Consider the following 14,231-nt stretch of genomic DNA (forward strand, 5'->3'; position numbering starts at 1 on the left):
CTCCTCGGACCCCCCTCCATCACAGGAAGCCTGGCTCCCCCTCAACCCACTGCATGCGGCCAGAAAGGGTGGAGGGGTGTAGATCTTCCCTGTGTGTGTGGCATGCGGAACTAGGACAGTGAAGGAGCCAGGCTGTAGTGGAAACAGCCTGACTTCTTATGGCTGTTCATATGGCACCTACTCCCCTCCTGGGCCACATGTACCGCCCACCTGGAGTGCTTGCCAGCTCTCTTCTTTGATATGCACAGAGCTCAGACAGTCCAGCCTGCTCCTTGCTGCTGTGGCAGGAGCAAATGAGGCAGAATGGAGGTCAGGAGGGAGAGTAGCTAACCCTTTGGGGGCCACGTGAGGCCTGTGGGTTGCCTTGTGGACAGCCCTGCACCAGAGTATTGCAGCTCTGTAATGCCTGGAAGCACTCGTGCATGCTTGCCTACAATATCTTGCAGTGGTGCTCAGGCACCCATGATGTTGTTGGGTTACTGTTGAGCAACAGCGTTGGTGTAAGGGAAATACATTTAGTCCTCCCAGTGCAATCCAGAGCATTCCTGTGTGTTGATTAGTGAGGGCTTGGGCAAATCATATCCCAAATATTAAGCCCATTTCACAGATGGGTAAAACAAGATGAAATAGGTTGAGTGATTCACTACTGCCATTCTTCCTTCCCTCTGAGTTATATTTTCCAGCAAGCTTCTGACCCCTTGGAAATCCTTTGCTTTAGAAACAAAATGGGTAGCAGGTCTGGGAATGTTGTGCAGCATAGGTTTGTCAAGGTTCAAGGTGAAACACAACACTTTGGTTATACACCAGCTACTTGGGAGTCAAAGAAATGTCTCTTCTTCCAGATACCATTTTACAGGGGGGAGAGAATTACCTTTGATGTTGCTCCATCTAGACTGGACTTCGCTGTAGAGCATGACAGTTTACAAATTGAGGTAAGGAGACATTGCAGGAATTTAAAGACAGATTTGCCTTTGAATATATTCCTGTGAACATAGAATTGATTGTACTGGAAGGTGGGCTTGAGAGGCAAAGCTTTTCTTCATAATGAGGTCTAAGCTAATTCATAACCCCTGCTCAAGTAAATTCCTCATTATGGGGAGTTTTGGGCATTGTGCTGCTATGACAGTGGTGTGATGTTTTGATATGTTAGGCAACTTTTACTAGAGAGAGGACAAATAAGGGAAACAGCCTGCAGTTGCTTGGCTTTTCCTGGACTTGTAAATGGACAATGACCTCCTCAGATATGTAGATTGTCTGGGAGCTGTCTTTATGCTTTGTAGAACCTTGAGTAAAATGGGGTCATGGTCCCAGACTGAAGGTGTCTTGTGTTGAGATAATACAAATGGATTGAAAGCTTCCCTGGCTCCTGCAGCTACTGAGACAGACTGCCTCAATTTTTACCTGAAATTACCAAGCCAAGGGTTTTGGATGTAAAAAGATTAATGGAAATTTCCTTTATAAATTTTCATCAAAAGTATTTCTTGCTGCACGCCACACCACTATTGTGCAGCCCGGTGATTTCACAAGTTGGATACTAACGATCTGTTTCCTCCCACCAACCACAGCCTGTTTTCCACGTAATGGGCTTCTCTGTCACAGGCAGAGTGTTGAATGGCCCTGAAGGAGAAGGAGTTGCTGATGCTACAGTAACCCTTAACAATCAGATTAAAGGTAAGCAGTCATTTTTTATTTTCTATGTTTTTGGTTCTTGGTGTTGTGGGAAAGTCTAAAAGGAAGACTGAAGTGTAGGAATAGGGATTGAGCCTGAACTAATGGCTCATGGGAATAAGCTGCTTTTGCTGGGGTTTATTTGGCAAGTTCAAGAGGCTTTCAGTCACTGGATTAAATTTCCATTTCCAGTCTGTCTAGATGAGAACAAAAGAGCTGAAGTGTTCCATTGTTTTGCTTTATGAAGCTTTGTCATAATTTCTTTCAGAAACTTACTAAACCAAGGATGGTGCTGTAAGACACAGAACCAAAAGTTACTCTGGAAAGAAACCATTAGTGGTGTCCTGCTACGCAATGTTAGTCAAAAGTAGCCTGGAACTTTGGGCGGTTTCTAAAATTTCATTGACCTTGGCAGTGATATGTGCTTAACACACTCTTGTTTTCCTCACTATCCTCTCTGTTTGTTGTAGTAAAAACAAAGGCTGATGGCTCTTTCCGCCTTGAGAACATAACGACAGGCACATACACCATTCACGCCCAGAAGGAGCACCTCTTCTTTGACACCATTACAGTGAAAATTGCACCAAACACCCCTCAGCTAGCAGACATTATAGCAGCCGGGTAAGTGCCTTTTTATGAGGAGAAGGGGAACTGTTTCAAAGTATTAATGGGCAGGTTTAGATTTCCAGAGTTATAAGTGCATGTTATCTGTAGCATGAGAAACAGGGATTCTCAACAATTCTGTACTTAGACTTCCACACTTGGGTGCCAGGAATTAAATGTCACTTGAGGAATTCAAGGAAGATAGGACAACATGCAGTGATAGGGTTTACTTATCCAACTGAGTTCTCCCAATATTTTGCCTGAGAATAGTGTTTTAACATAGGCCCTTTTGCAGGTAGAGAATCTCTAGACTCTAGAGCACACAAGTGGTAAATGACGTGGCTCTGGTTACACAAGAGCTCAGAAAAGAGCAGAGCCATCCAGTAGGTAGTCCTATACTTCATACGTGACCATTAGACCTGTGCAAAGTGGCAAGTATTCAATTTGGATTCGGACGATTTAGAGGGACAGTGATTCGATTCAGCGATTCGAATCACTGTCCCATTCAGATCTGAAGATTCTGGGGCAATTTGAAGATTTGTCCATAGACTAAACAGGCAGCAGTCCTTGAGAACTCTAGACACAGCTGCCTCCAGCTGGTAAGTCTGCTGTGGTGGCCGGAGGGGGGAGGGGGAAGGGGCATGTGGGGGACAGATCAACGCCCCCACAGCGAGGGAAGGTTTGGGGCTGGGGCCGGGACAAGCTGCCCAGCTGGGTCATGGGGGGCGGGGCGCAGGACTCAGGGAGGGAAGCTCCCACCACTGCATGCTGCCAGTCCAGGAAGGCATGGGAGCAGGCATGTGCCCTGGATCTGCGTGGGGCAGGCTGGGCCAGGCTGTGCTCTGGATGGGCGACGAAAAGCTCTGCGAGTGGAGGCTGTGCCCTCCCGCCACTCGCTCAGCCTCCTTGTGCCTCCCAGACAAGCTGTGGCTTTGCCCCAGCTGGGCAAGCAGCGGCAGGGCGTGGGGGCGGGTGCGTGCACCCAGATCGGACCAGGGCCAGTGGCAGGGGCTGCGGGGAATTCTAGGGTAGCTGCAGCCCTCCCATAGCTCCCATGCCATTGCACTCTATGGGGCGGGCGGAACTAGGGCTGCGCTCTGGACTGCGGGTGGACCTAGCCACCCAGAGTGCAGCCCTGCGTCCACCCGCACCGCAGAGCACGGCCTGGCAGTGGGCGGCTGGGGCTAGCCTCCCAGAGCGCAGCCTGACCCAGCACACCCCGCACAGATCCAGGGGCACACGCCCGCTTCCATGCCCTCTTGGACTGGTGGCGCGTGGCGGCGTGCAGTGGTGGGAGCCCTCCTCCCCAAGTCCTGCACCTCCCCACCCTAGCTGGGCAGCTTGTCCCAACCCCTGCCCCAATCTCTGCCTTGCTATGGGGGCATTGATCTTCACCCGCCCCCCCACAACGGACTTACCAGCTGGAGGCAGCTGTGTCCAGCGCAGTCGAGGACTTCTGCCTGTTTAGTCTATGGCTGAATATCCGAATTGGTGCTGAATCTTTTTCAAATCAATTCAGAGCTTTTAATGGGTCTCCTGATTCAATTCAGATTCGGAGGTTCAGCCACTGAATCGGGTCGAATCTTCTCCCAATCGAATTGGCTACTGAAGCTTTGTACAGCCCTAGTGACCATCCATCATTTCCATGGTGGTTCAATAGTCAATCATAAAAATACAGCACGGTGCAGAACTCCTGTGATGTGGTTTGTTTGTTTTTTTTTTAACTTCTGCTCTACTCTCAAGGTCAGATTTGTTTACTAAAGCTCTAGACAGATGTAACAGTTATATCAATATCAGAGGATAGTGATATGATGCAGCTATTATGTCTGCATGATTCTGTAGTGATACAAGAAAACCCTTCCAAATTTAACTTAGCTTAATTCAGCGTCAGAGTTAGGGCAATTGAGCTAATTTGTATCCTTACAGAATTGTGCACTTATAACAAGGCTGTGCGAAGCTTCGGTCACTGATTTGATTCGGTAGAGATTTGGCAACTGAATCTCCAAATCAGAATCAAATCAGGAGATCCTTTAATCTTTCCGAATCGAATTGGAACCCTCTGAATCGATTCAGAGAGATTCGATGATTCGGGTATAGACACAGCTTTAAATGTTTTTTCTACATACCTTTCGGTACCGGGCAGCTTGCGAATGCTGAGATGCTGGGGCGGATGGAGTGTTCCACAGGAGCGGGGGGGTCCCCATTGTACTCGGCGGTGGCGACTGGTGCATCCTGGGTCTGGGTGGGCAGCTGGGCCCAGAAGGGTCTGCCGCCAAGCTCACAGCGGGGGGGGGGAGGGACCTGTGCTTCCATGGGATGCTCTGTCTGCCCCACCACCTCAGCGTTCACGAGCCACGGCTGGTATCTCGAGGTATGTAGAAAAAACATTTAAAGCTGTGTCTGTGGTTGAATCGCTGATTCTCCAAATCAGCATCGAATCTTCAGGTTCGGATTCGGCTGTATCAAATTGGGACAGTGATCCGAATCAACGAATCGAATCGGTCCCCTGAATCGGGCCGAATCCGACTCAAATATGGCCTACTTCGCACACCCCTACTAAGTTACAGGAGAACTGCTGATGGGCTCCAGAGCAGCTCTCCCTTTTCTTTAATGAAGTTAAAATGATACCTTTGTCCACACTCCAAGAAGCTTTTGTTCAGAGCACTTTGCCTGATGTATTGATATCCATGTTGGAAATATGGGCGTAAAAATTCTCACAGTAAGAGGCACAGTATAAGCTGAGCAAGATAAAGGCAAGAGATGCTCTCCCCAAGAGCTTATCCTTACAAGGTTGTGGTTGTCTTCTGTAGAAGACCAGAATACTTCAAACCTTGCCTGGCAAACCTTCTTTTACTTGTCAAGCAAGAAGCAGTATTGTGTAGGAGAACAGGAGCAGAGGACTTGCCAGCTGAACCAAAATTAGACTGGATTTGTGTATCTGTAGATAAGTGTTTTTTCAGAAAACAGCAATGTCTGGCTGTTAAGTGGCCAGTGAGGAGGAGGGAAGGGAATTGATTACTCGGCAACTTGTGTTAATGCTACTAGATTTGTTTGTGATTATCTTTGTGGTTTTTTTGAATAACAGCACTAAGAGAGACTTCGCGCAGTATGTTAGGATTTCAACGTTAGTGAGTTTTAACTGGATTTAGATGCAAGTATCTTCCAGGTGCTTTGTCAAATTTACATGCCTGGACTCACTGGGAATGATTGTTTTGCAGATTCAGTGTGTGTGGTCAGATTTCTGTAACTCGCTTTCCTGACACAATCAAACAGATCAATAAATACAAGGTTACCATGATATCTCAAGAGAAGGACAAAGCGTCAGTTGCAACAGAGACTGACCCTCATGGAGCATTTTGTTTTAAGGCAAAATCGGGTACATACAATATCCAGGTGAGAGGACGGTTCAGTTTCTTCTCTTCCAGTAAATTTCCTAAACACACTCTAAAGCCATGTCACTTTTAAAGACACTAAAATATTCTGTAATGTGATCTTTTCTCATTTTCCCCATTCCCTTTCATTCCTTTACACGAAACAAACAATGACTTATTTTCCTGTCTAATGAAGCTGACATTGAAGTGCTCCTTCCTGTTACACTAGCCAAAAAGGAGGCGATCAGGGTTTATAGGGTAAATGCTTTAATCTGAGTCTCTGTTGTTTTGGAACTTTCCCTGCCATTGTGACTTGCCTTGTTAAGTTGCCGTATGAATAAAACTTGACATAGAGCTGACTGCAGCCTGGGTTACAAGAGGAAGCAAAGCCTGGTGTTTGCTGCTTTTTCTCATAGCCATGTCCCTGTGGAAGATGGGCCATGCTGGGAGAAGACCAGGAAATGTACTGTAATGAAGTCTCCTGCCACATTCCTAGGTACAGACTACTCAGGCCCTCAGAACCTATGCTTCCCAAAGTGTTGCCCTATCAGTTACCAACTCTGGGGTTGCTGGGTCATTAACATTGGACTGGAGAAGAAGCAGGGATTCTGGGTGCACACCATGTGAATGAATGGAGTTATGTTTTTGGCAGGACACAGATAACTGTGCAAATGCGTTAAGGAGAGAGATGTGTTTTAGTGATGATTGATTGTAAAACCTGGTAAATGAATTGTGTTCAATAGTTACTGTACCCAGATTACTGCAGTTAAATGAAAGCCTTTGGTGATGTGATATACCCACAGGTAATTGTTCCAGAGACTGAAGCCAGGGCAGGACTGGCTTTGAAACCCAAAACATTTGCAGTTACCGTTGCAGACAGGCCAGTGATGGATGTGACATTTTCTCAGTTTCTGGCATCAGTTTCAGGCAAAGTCTCTTGTCTGGGTAAGAAAACAGAGAAGTTAAATTGTCTGTGTCTGTTCAGTGTAGACTCTTGGCACCTGATCAGGACATGCATTTTTGAGATCACAGCTTGCTACCTATCTGCACAGGGCTCAACCAAGTAAATAAGTTCTTATTGTGTACTTGTACTTCCTCACTCTGAAGGCCTTGCAGTTTAATAAGACACTTCTTTGTTGAGGGTTGTGTGTCTTATAGCAAGCACTATGTATATTATTGTTTGCTAGATCAGGATTTTAGGATGCAACCTTTTCAGAGCAAAGGCTGTCTTTATCTGTGTGCAAGACAGCACTGAGCATGTTGCCAACAGTTAACTAAAATGCTCCAATCACCTGCTTTAGCTCTGTCAACAGGTGGTTACCTCTTTAATGGGAATATTTGTTATTGTCTGGTTCTGGGTTATTACCTTGAATGTGGAAAACACCAGAACAAAAAGCTCTGTTAATAAATTACACATGCTTAAGTGTTTGTAATATAGGTGCAGAAGCCGTTAGTAGGGAGGTGGGAGTGCACTTGGTATATCCCTTTTCCTGCCAGTGGGGTCTGAAGTTTCCATCCTTCCTAAATTCCTGCTAGCTTCACCAGAGGATAAGTGAGGTCAGAAATCCTAGGTAGTCATGCTTTTAAATTATTCCCTGCGAGTCTTCCACAGAGCTGAGCCTTCTGGCTTGCTAGCATTTCCCAAGTCTGGCAGTCTGCAAAGAAGATGTGCTCAGGAATCTAATTTGGGCTTCTCCGTTCGTCAGCTGCTAGAAGATGCCAGGGTGTCTGTTGGCTAATGAGCTAAAACTGCTAAAAAATATAGCAAAGCTCTGGTAAACAGATACTTAACAAATAACCCCTTTAAATGATTGACATCCTCTTATTCTAGGGCACAGGGAGCATGACAGGCAGTTTTGCTGAGGCTCTCCTTGTAGGGCAGGAGCCCACTGTAATTCCATTGTCTTTCCTATGTGTTCTCACAGATGCTTGTGGTGATCTGATGATGACTCTGCAGTCAGTGAGCCGCCAGGGAGAGAAGCGCAGCCTTCAGCTCTCTGGAAAGACGGACTCGGTGGTCTTTACTTTTGAAAATGTGCTACCTGGCAAATACAAAAGTAGGCATCACAGAAGCTTTGCACTGAACTTGTGACGTTCAAGAGTAGCTGAAAAAATTACATGTCCTTTGTACTCAGCCATGAAATCAGTCTGTGATCAAAAGCTCTGTAGACTTCAGAGGTTACATATGCAGGTCCAGTTAACCATAATCGCATTGTACAGTGAAACTGCCCTGACTTGAATGGAACTATATCAAAATGGGTAAAGGAACAGACCCTGATTCAGGTTCTCAACCTTTTTTAGACTCAAGGCACACTCAGAAAATGCTGGTGCTTAGTTTTCACTTGTTTTCTGACTAAGGAAAAATTATAGAGCAATTTTCTGTTGCAGAGATCTAAAAAGGTCCACAACAGGTCAGAATGTTTTTGACCCTGTGCATTCCTCTTTGAAACCCTGAGTTTTTTGTGAATCATATTTGCACACCTAACAGGGCTAACACTGCATGGCACCCTTGAAAGGATTTTAAGGAATCTATGGCACCCTGGTTGAGAATGTTCATCCTTATTCCCTCACCTGCCATTGCACCAATTCCTGCCCTAACAGATTGGCTCCTTTTGTGTGAGTTAAGGTGCTTTGGAACTTCTTGTTCTCAAAGAGTGTGGACACAGGTGCTTTGGAGCCCTTTCAAAAGGGAAGCAGCTGGTACAATTGTTGTGTGTGAACACATTGAGAAAGATTCAAATGTAGCAGACCCAATCCAGCTCAACAGTCCTTCATCCAGGTTACAGTTAGAGTGGCTTTCCTGTATTTGAACCGTACTCGGCTTGTTCACACCCAGCAATTAGAACATACTAGCTGCTGCCCGTTTGAAAGGTTTTCCTTTTGAAATTGCTCCAAGTGTTCATGTGTCCCTACACAAGAAAGTGGGAAAAGGGGGCGCACACAGATTGCCTTTTTAACCCAGGTGTCCCACCTGGCAGTGACCCTTAAGTCATGATCCTTCTAGGTATCTTTGGCACAGTTGGTTATGATGAGGTCATCCTGCAGGAACAGCTAAGAGAAAGTGTATATGGACATGCAGTGATGTTGCACTGTTGCGTGACCAAACTTGTCATATCTTTTTCTTCATGGGTACATTTGCGTAACGAGTGGGAAGGGTTTATGGGAACAGCCAGTGTTATGAAACTTCAGTGCAGCAAGGATATTGCTTGTTCAACACTTTGTGGTGCTTGTTTTTTAGTAAGTATTGTTCATGAAGACTGGTGCTGGAAGAATAAATCTTTGGAACTGGAAGTTATGGAGGAAGATGTCTCTGGGATAGAATTCAGGCAGACTGGGTATATGCTGCGGTGCTCCCTTTCCCATGCAATTACACTGGTATGTATGTAACACACTCCCTTTTTTCTTATAGGCACATACATGCAGATGACGTTTGCACAGTTTGGAACCTCTTTGGTTGTTCCTTAGTGGGGGGAGAACTTTCAGACACATTTGGGAAGCAAAAGGAAATTATGAGTAGCCCCAAAAAGGTTAAGAAAACACATTCTTTCGCATGCACTGTGATGAGTAAAAATAGAATATAGAATGTCTTTGGGTAACAGCTTGAAAAGGATGTTTACTGCACAAAAGGTGTGAGAGCTATCTTTTGAAGGTTTTTCTTTGGTATTGTAGCATCCAAGCACCTTTCAAGTTGACTTAATTTCCCTGGTAGCTGTGTAAAGCACAGAATTACTGTTTTCCTAGTTTTATATATGAGCTAAAGCACAGAAAGAGTGAGGGACTCTCCTGTGCTCATGCCACAAAAAGCTTTTGGCAGAACCAAGAGAAGTATGTTTTGATGGCCAGTCTTTATCCTTACCCACCAAGCCATCCTTCTCTGTTTGTGAACAGGAAATTTTCAGCTGTGTCTGCACTCCAGTCAGAAGCATGACTGTAGATCATGTACATGTGCTTTAGCTAACTTTAAGCTAGCTAGTTTGAACACCCCTTGAACTTACTGTGGTTTGCAAAACCTGTTCAGTTATTTATAGACTAGTGGTTAGGGCACTTTCCTGAAAGAGGAAAACCTGGATTCAAAAGCCTGCTCTGAATCAGGCAGAATGTGGATTTGAACTGGGGTCTCCCACCTCTGTGGATGGTGCCTTAGACACAAAGGGCATTTATACACATACTTTTTTGTCTTATGACGCACCAGAGATCCGCTGCTTCGGAGGAGGCTTGATTAATCGAGTCCGCTCCTCGCGTGACCTGGTGTGCCGCGTGCAGTTGTATAGGTGGCAAAATGTGCGTCAACACGCAGAAAATGGCAATGGTATGTTTTTTAACTAAAGCACCTTCCATGTGTGTTAGTTCAAAAGTGCAGCACTGCCATTTTCTCAGCACTCATGTGCATTTCGCTGTTTATACAACTGCAAACATTGCAGCGCTGGGTGCTTTTATGTGTAAAAATGCCCAGAGGTGTTGAGGCATAAAGATGTTTGAGACTGGCCTCACAGGGTTTATAAAGGGCCTAGAAGTCTTTGGTTGGAACTTGCTGTGAAAGTATCGAAAATTAATTAGAACTTCCCAAATAAATACTTTTTACCTTTGGTTGGATGGATACTTGCCAATAATATATTGTGTTTGGGTCTGTTGTTCAGGAATTTTATCAGGATGGAAATGGACCGGAGAATGTTGGTGTTTATAACTTATCCAAAGGTGTTAATAGATTCTGTCTTTCAAAGCCAGGTAACTTCTTTCAAATGTTTATTTTAAACAAAGTATTGCAGTTTCTGAAATTTGAGGACTGATTACTGTAGGATATTGGTAAACTTCTGAAGCTCGGCATTCTATACGACAAGTTAACAGAAATATTTTCTTCATAACCTAAGTGAATGTAGAAAAACAACCCTCTTCCATTTGAACTGGAACAAAGGTATGGGCTCTGATCCACTCTCCACATGCTAACATATATTTTGATCATACCTAGATACTTCCAAATAATATCTCATTTGCAGATACTGGAAGTTTCATTACCATCTGGGCCTCATTCTGGGTACCTTTGAAACAGAAAGCACCAGCAGCTTGTCAGAGCCAAGAGAAAGGGTTTTCAAAAATTTGTTGTTTTTTTAATTTCTACGTGTCCCAGATCTCCTGTGTGTAGGATGTGGAGTATGAATATTCAAGCTTAATTCTGCTTCAGTTTTGATCTCGGTTTACCTTAAGTCACATGTACTATATCTGTTACAGTGATTCTGTAACTGTTTAGAGATCTAGTCACTTCAACAGGTTGTCACTAATTTTGCTTAGTGGTGTCCACATGACTTATTGTTATCACAATAGTATGAGATTTCCCACTTGCCCATCTGTCTTAATGTTTTGCATTAGTATATTTTTGAGAAAATCTGGGCAAGTACCTGTAGTAATTTGTTGCAGAACTGAGCTGAAATAATTTTCAAGTGTCTGATTTCAGGGCTATAGTAATAAATAAAGCACTGTGATTCATTTCTATATATAAATGATACTGTTGTAAGCTGGGCTTTCTGTCCTTAGAATTCATTACTTCTTTCTTTAACTTCTTCAGGTGTTTATGAAGTGACCCCACGTTCCTGTCATCGATTTGAGTATGAATACTACACTTATGATACGTAAGCAAAAACAGCATGCAAAGCATTTGATCTTGTAACTGCCATAATAGATGCTTTCTTCAGATGAGACTGGGTTTTTTTAACTATTTGATGAAGTGAGCTTTAGCTTACAAAAGCTTGTGCTATATATAATAGCATAATGTGTGTGTGTGTGTATATGTGTGTGTGTGTGTGTGTGTGTGTATGTGTGTATATATATATATATATATATATATATATATATATATATGTGTGTATATATATGTGTATATACACACATGCGCGTGCGCGCATTTGGTGCAAACTTGACTTCAGACCAATGCAGCTAACTTTTATTTAAACCCATCAGGAACGACATGTTGGCTATGATACATTTTAACCAGTAGGGGGAGTCCTTATCACAACAATGTGGAAAGGATCTGCTTTTGCCTTAGCTGCCTCTGTCAAAGCAAATAAACAATTAAATTCTGTTTAATCCTAGAGTTCAAAAACGTTTTACCATTTTAAATTGATCTTTTTGATACTCTTATTTCTCCTTATATTGAATTTTTCTTTGTAACAAAAACCGAAATGATTTCAACATAGAGTACTGATCATTTGATATCATGTTTGAGAAGAGCAGTTGCATTCTGTAACTAGGTGTAGTGTTGTGACTACATTCCAGCTGTGGTAATTACCTTCTGCTTATACCTGGTACTTTAGCTGAATAAGATATTTGCCCTAAACAGCTGTTGTGCGGTGCTCAGATTCCTGAATTGATTGTACTTCGTTGGTGGGTGGAGTAGTTCATTATCAGTTTATTCCTGTAGCACCCAGGGCCAAGCCTCTGTTAAACAGAAACCTAACGGGAGATTGTGCTTGGTTCAGAGAATAACTAGTCAAACTAGACAAGCCTGGTACTGGGAAGGAGAGTGGAGGTACAGACACAGGAAGTGACTTGTCAGTTTGCTCTATGACCTTGGTTACACCACCTCCATAACTAGTGTGTCATAGTTTTAAGGTAAATGGGATAGTCAGGGGAAAACTCACTAAGTGAGATTTCTTTTTTTTCTTCTTATGTAGTTCCTTTCTTTTCTTTTGACTTACAGGTCCTCTCCCAGTATCCTGACCCTGACTGCAATTCGGCACCATGTCCTTGGGACAATAACAACAGATAAACTGATGGATGTGACTGTTACCATTAAGTAAGAACAAAGAAATGTTGGAGCTGTTAAAAAGGAGATTTTATTCATAAAGTTTTATTTGAGTTTGTAATATTGAAGCCAACACAGCTGTGGCACAAGTGCTCCTGGTTTTTAGCCCCAGCAGTTTTGAGTCGCAGGCTGTTCTATGTCCTTAGGATTTTGCGTGGATGGATAAGTGGTCCGTGACTGTTATTTTATGCATTATCTCTCTATCTGTATTCAGCTGTTCCATATATATTTGTGAGAAGGTTACAAAAAAACACAGTTATGATGTTCCAAGAGATGATGACTGTTAGTGAACTGGGTTTTAATTTCTCTAGAATTCATCTGACCTTTTTTAGTCTGTTTTGGATACCTTTGTTTTGGGATCTGTTTTTTCTCTTAGCACTTCAAGAAGAGAGACCTGTTTTCTGCTTTAGACCATTGTTATTGGCATGAAGAAGCTATAAAAAGGAAACCATGTAGAATGATTACATACTAATGTGCTAGGTTATATTAGCTGAAAATGCAGGTTGCAGGGGGATTTGTGAGCAATTTTAATTGTTTGAGGTGTCAGGTGAGGCTGGGAGATGCTGACTTGATGAGAGCTTTATTAAAGCTTTGCTGATGCTCATGTGTTCTAACTAGCTTTCTCAGACTTTCATAAAATATTATAAACCTCTTAGCAAAGTAAAAATCCCTGAAGGAAATTCAACCTCTAGCCTAATGAACCTGCAGCAACTGGTAATATGGAAAAGTAACACAGAGATAGTAAAGAACTGAGAGCTTTTCTCCTCAGTGCGGTTTAGCAGCTAGAACTGGAGGCCCAATACCAGGCAGTGCTTTGTTGGCAACTGGTGGTCAACAGACTGTGTTTAGCCTACGTTTTGTTTTTTGGCTATTTTGTGAAAAGTAAGGAGACATCCTGGACACCTCAAATGGGATTAAGTTCTTAGGGTAAAAAACGTGTGTATATATAAGACTAGCCATTTGATGAGAATATGATTAGAAAATGTACAAGAAAGTACATGATAGCGTGTCATGGGATTCGCCTGTAGACTGGAATTAATCAGTTTACTTCCTGATAAAATAGATGGCACAGCCCTCTGTGTGTGGGGGTCAAAACTAGTGTGAGAGCAGGGTATGTGACCTCTGTCTCCCCCTCGAATGGCCTAGTGTAGGAAGATCCATTGCACTCCTTGGTATAGCTATTGGGGGGAAAATGTGAAAACTTGGCATATTTCTCAGGATCAACTTTTCTGATGTGTAGATCAGGGCTGGCTCGTCCTATCCTGCAAAACCTGTGGCCGCAGGGGACCCCACAACCAAGGGGCCCCCAGTGTTGGGCCGCTCGCCGTATCCTCCCTCCCCTCCTGCTTCCGGCTTCGCATCGGGGGGCCCTAAAAAATTGTGGGCCTGGTGTAGATGACCTGGCTATTAAAGAGAAATGAGATACAGTATAGAGAATGATCAGTGACCATAGATATAAACAAATAATAGTGCAGAGTGGAAGGAGGGCTTTAAGGTATGGTCATAGTGCAGGAATGCCTATTATGTTCCTCTAGATAATTTTTACATCCAAACTATTGAGAAGAAGTAAAATGTAGATAAATATGCAGGACTATTATAACATCTATTTTTTTTATTGAGGTAAGACCTGTGCACTTCCTAAGGAAGAAAGACAGCTCAGTACCTAGAAAAAAGTCTTGAAGTAAACTTTTGGTTGGTATGGGTGAACTGTTTTTGAACAAGATGTAATAGGGACTTGAGGGAATTATATAGAGGACTAAATACAATGAAATTGCAATGACTTCTATGAGTAG

At 43.4% G+C, this 14,231-nt stretch overlaps 1 protein-coding gene across 1 annotated transcript in view; it reads left to right on the top strand.

Annotated features, from left to right (window-relative positions):
- LOC102576360 (BOS complex subunit NOMO1) overlaps nt 1-14,231 on the top strand; it is a 38,434-nt gene that overhangs the window by 7,448 nt on the left and 16,755 nt on the right. The window contains exons 9-18 of the mRNA XM_014610794.3: nt 843-932; nt 1,566-1,671; nt 2,139-2,289; nt 5,490-5,664; nt 6,446-6,587; nt 7,568-7,699; nt 8,881-9,017; nt 10,280-10,367; nt 11,203-11,266; nt 12,334-12,429. Coding sequence (XP_014466280.3) covers nt 843-932; nt 1,566-1,671; nt 2,139-2,289; nt 5,490-5,664; nt 6,446-6,587; nt 7,568-7,699; nt 8,881-9,017; nt 10,280-10,367; nt 11,203-11,266; nt 12,334-12,429 — 1,181 coding nt within the window. The remainder of the gene's footprint in view (nt 1-842; nt 933-1,565; nt 1,672-2,138; nt 2,290-5,489; nt 5,665-6,445; nt 6,588-7,567; nt 7,700-8,880; nt 9,018-10,279; nt 10,368-11,202; nt 11,267-12,333; nt 12,430-14,231) is intronic.

The sequence above is a fragment of the Alligator mississippiensis genome, chromosome 13 (genome assembly GCF_030867095.1).
Source record: "Alligator mississippiensis isolate rAllMis1 chromosome 13, rAllMis1, whole genome shotgun sequence".
NCBI lineage: Eukaryota > Metazoa > Chordata > Crocodylia > Alligatoridae > Alligator > Alligator mississippiensis.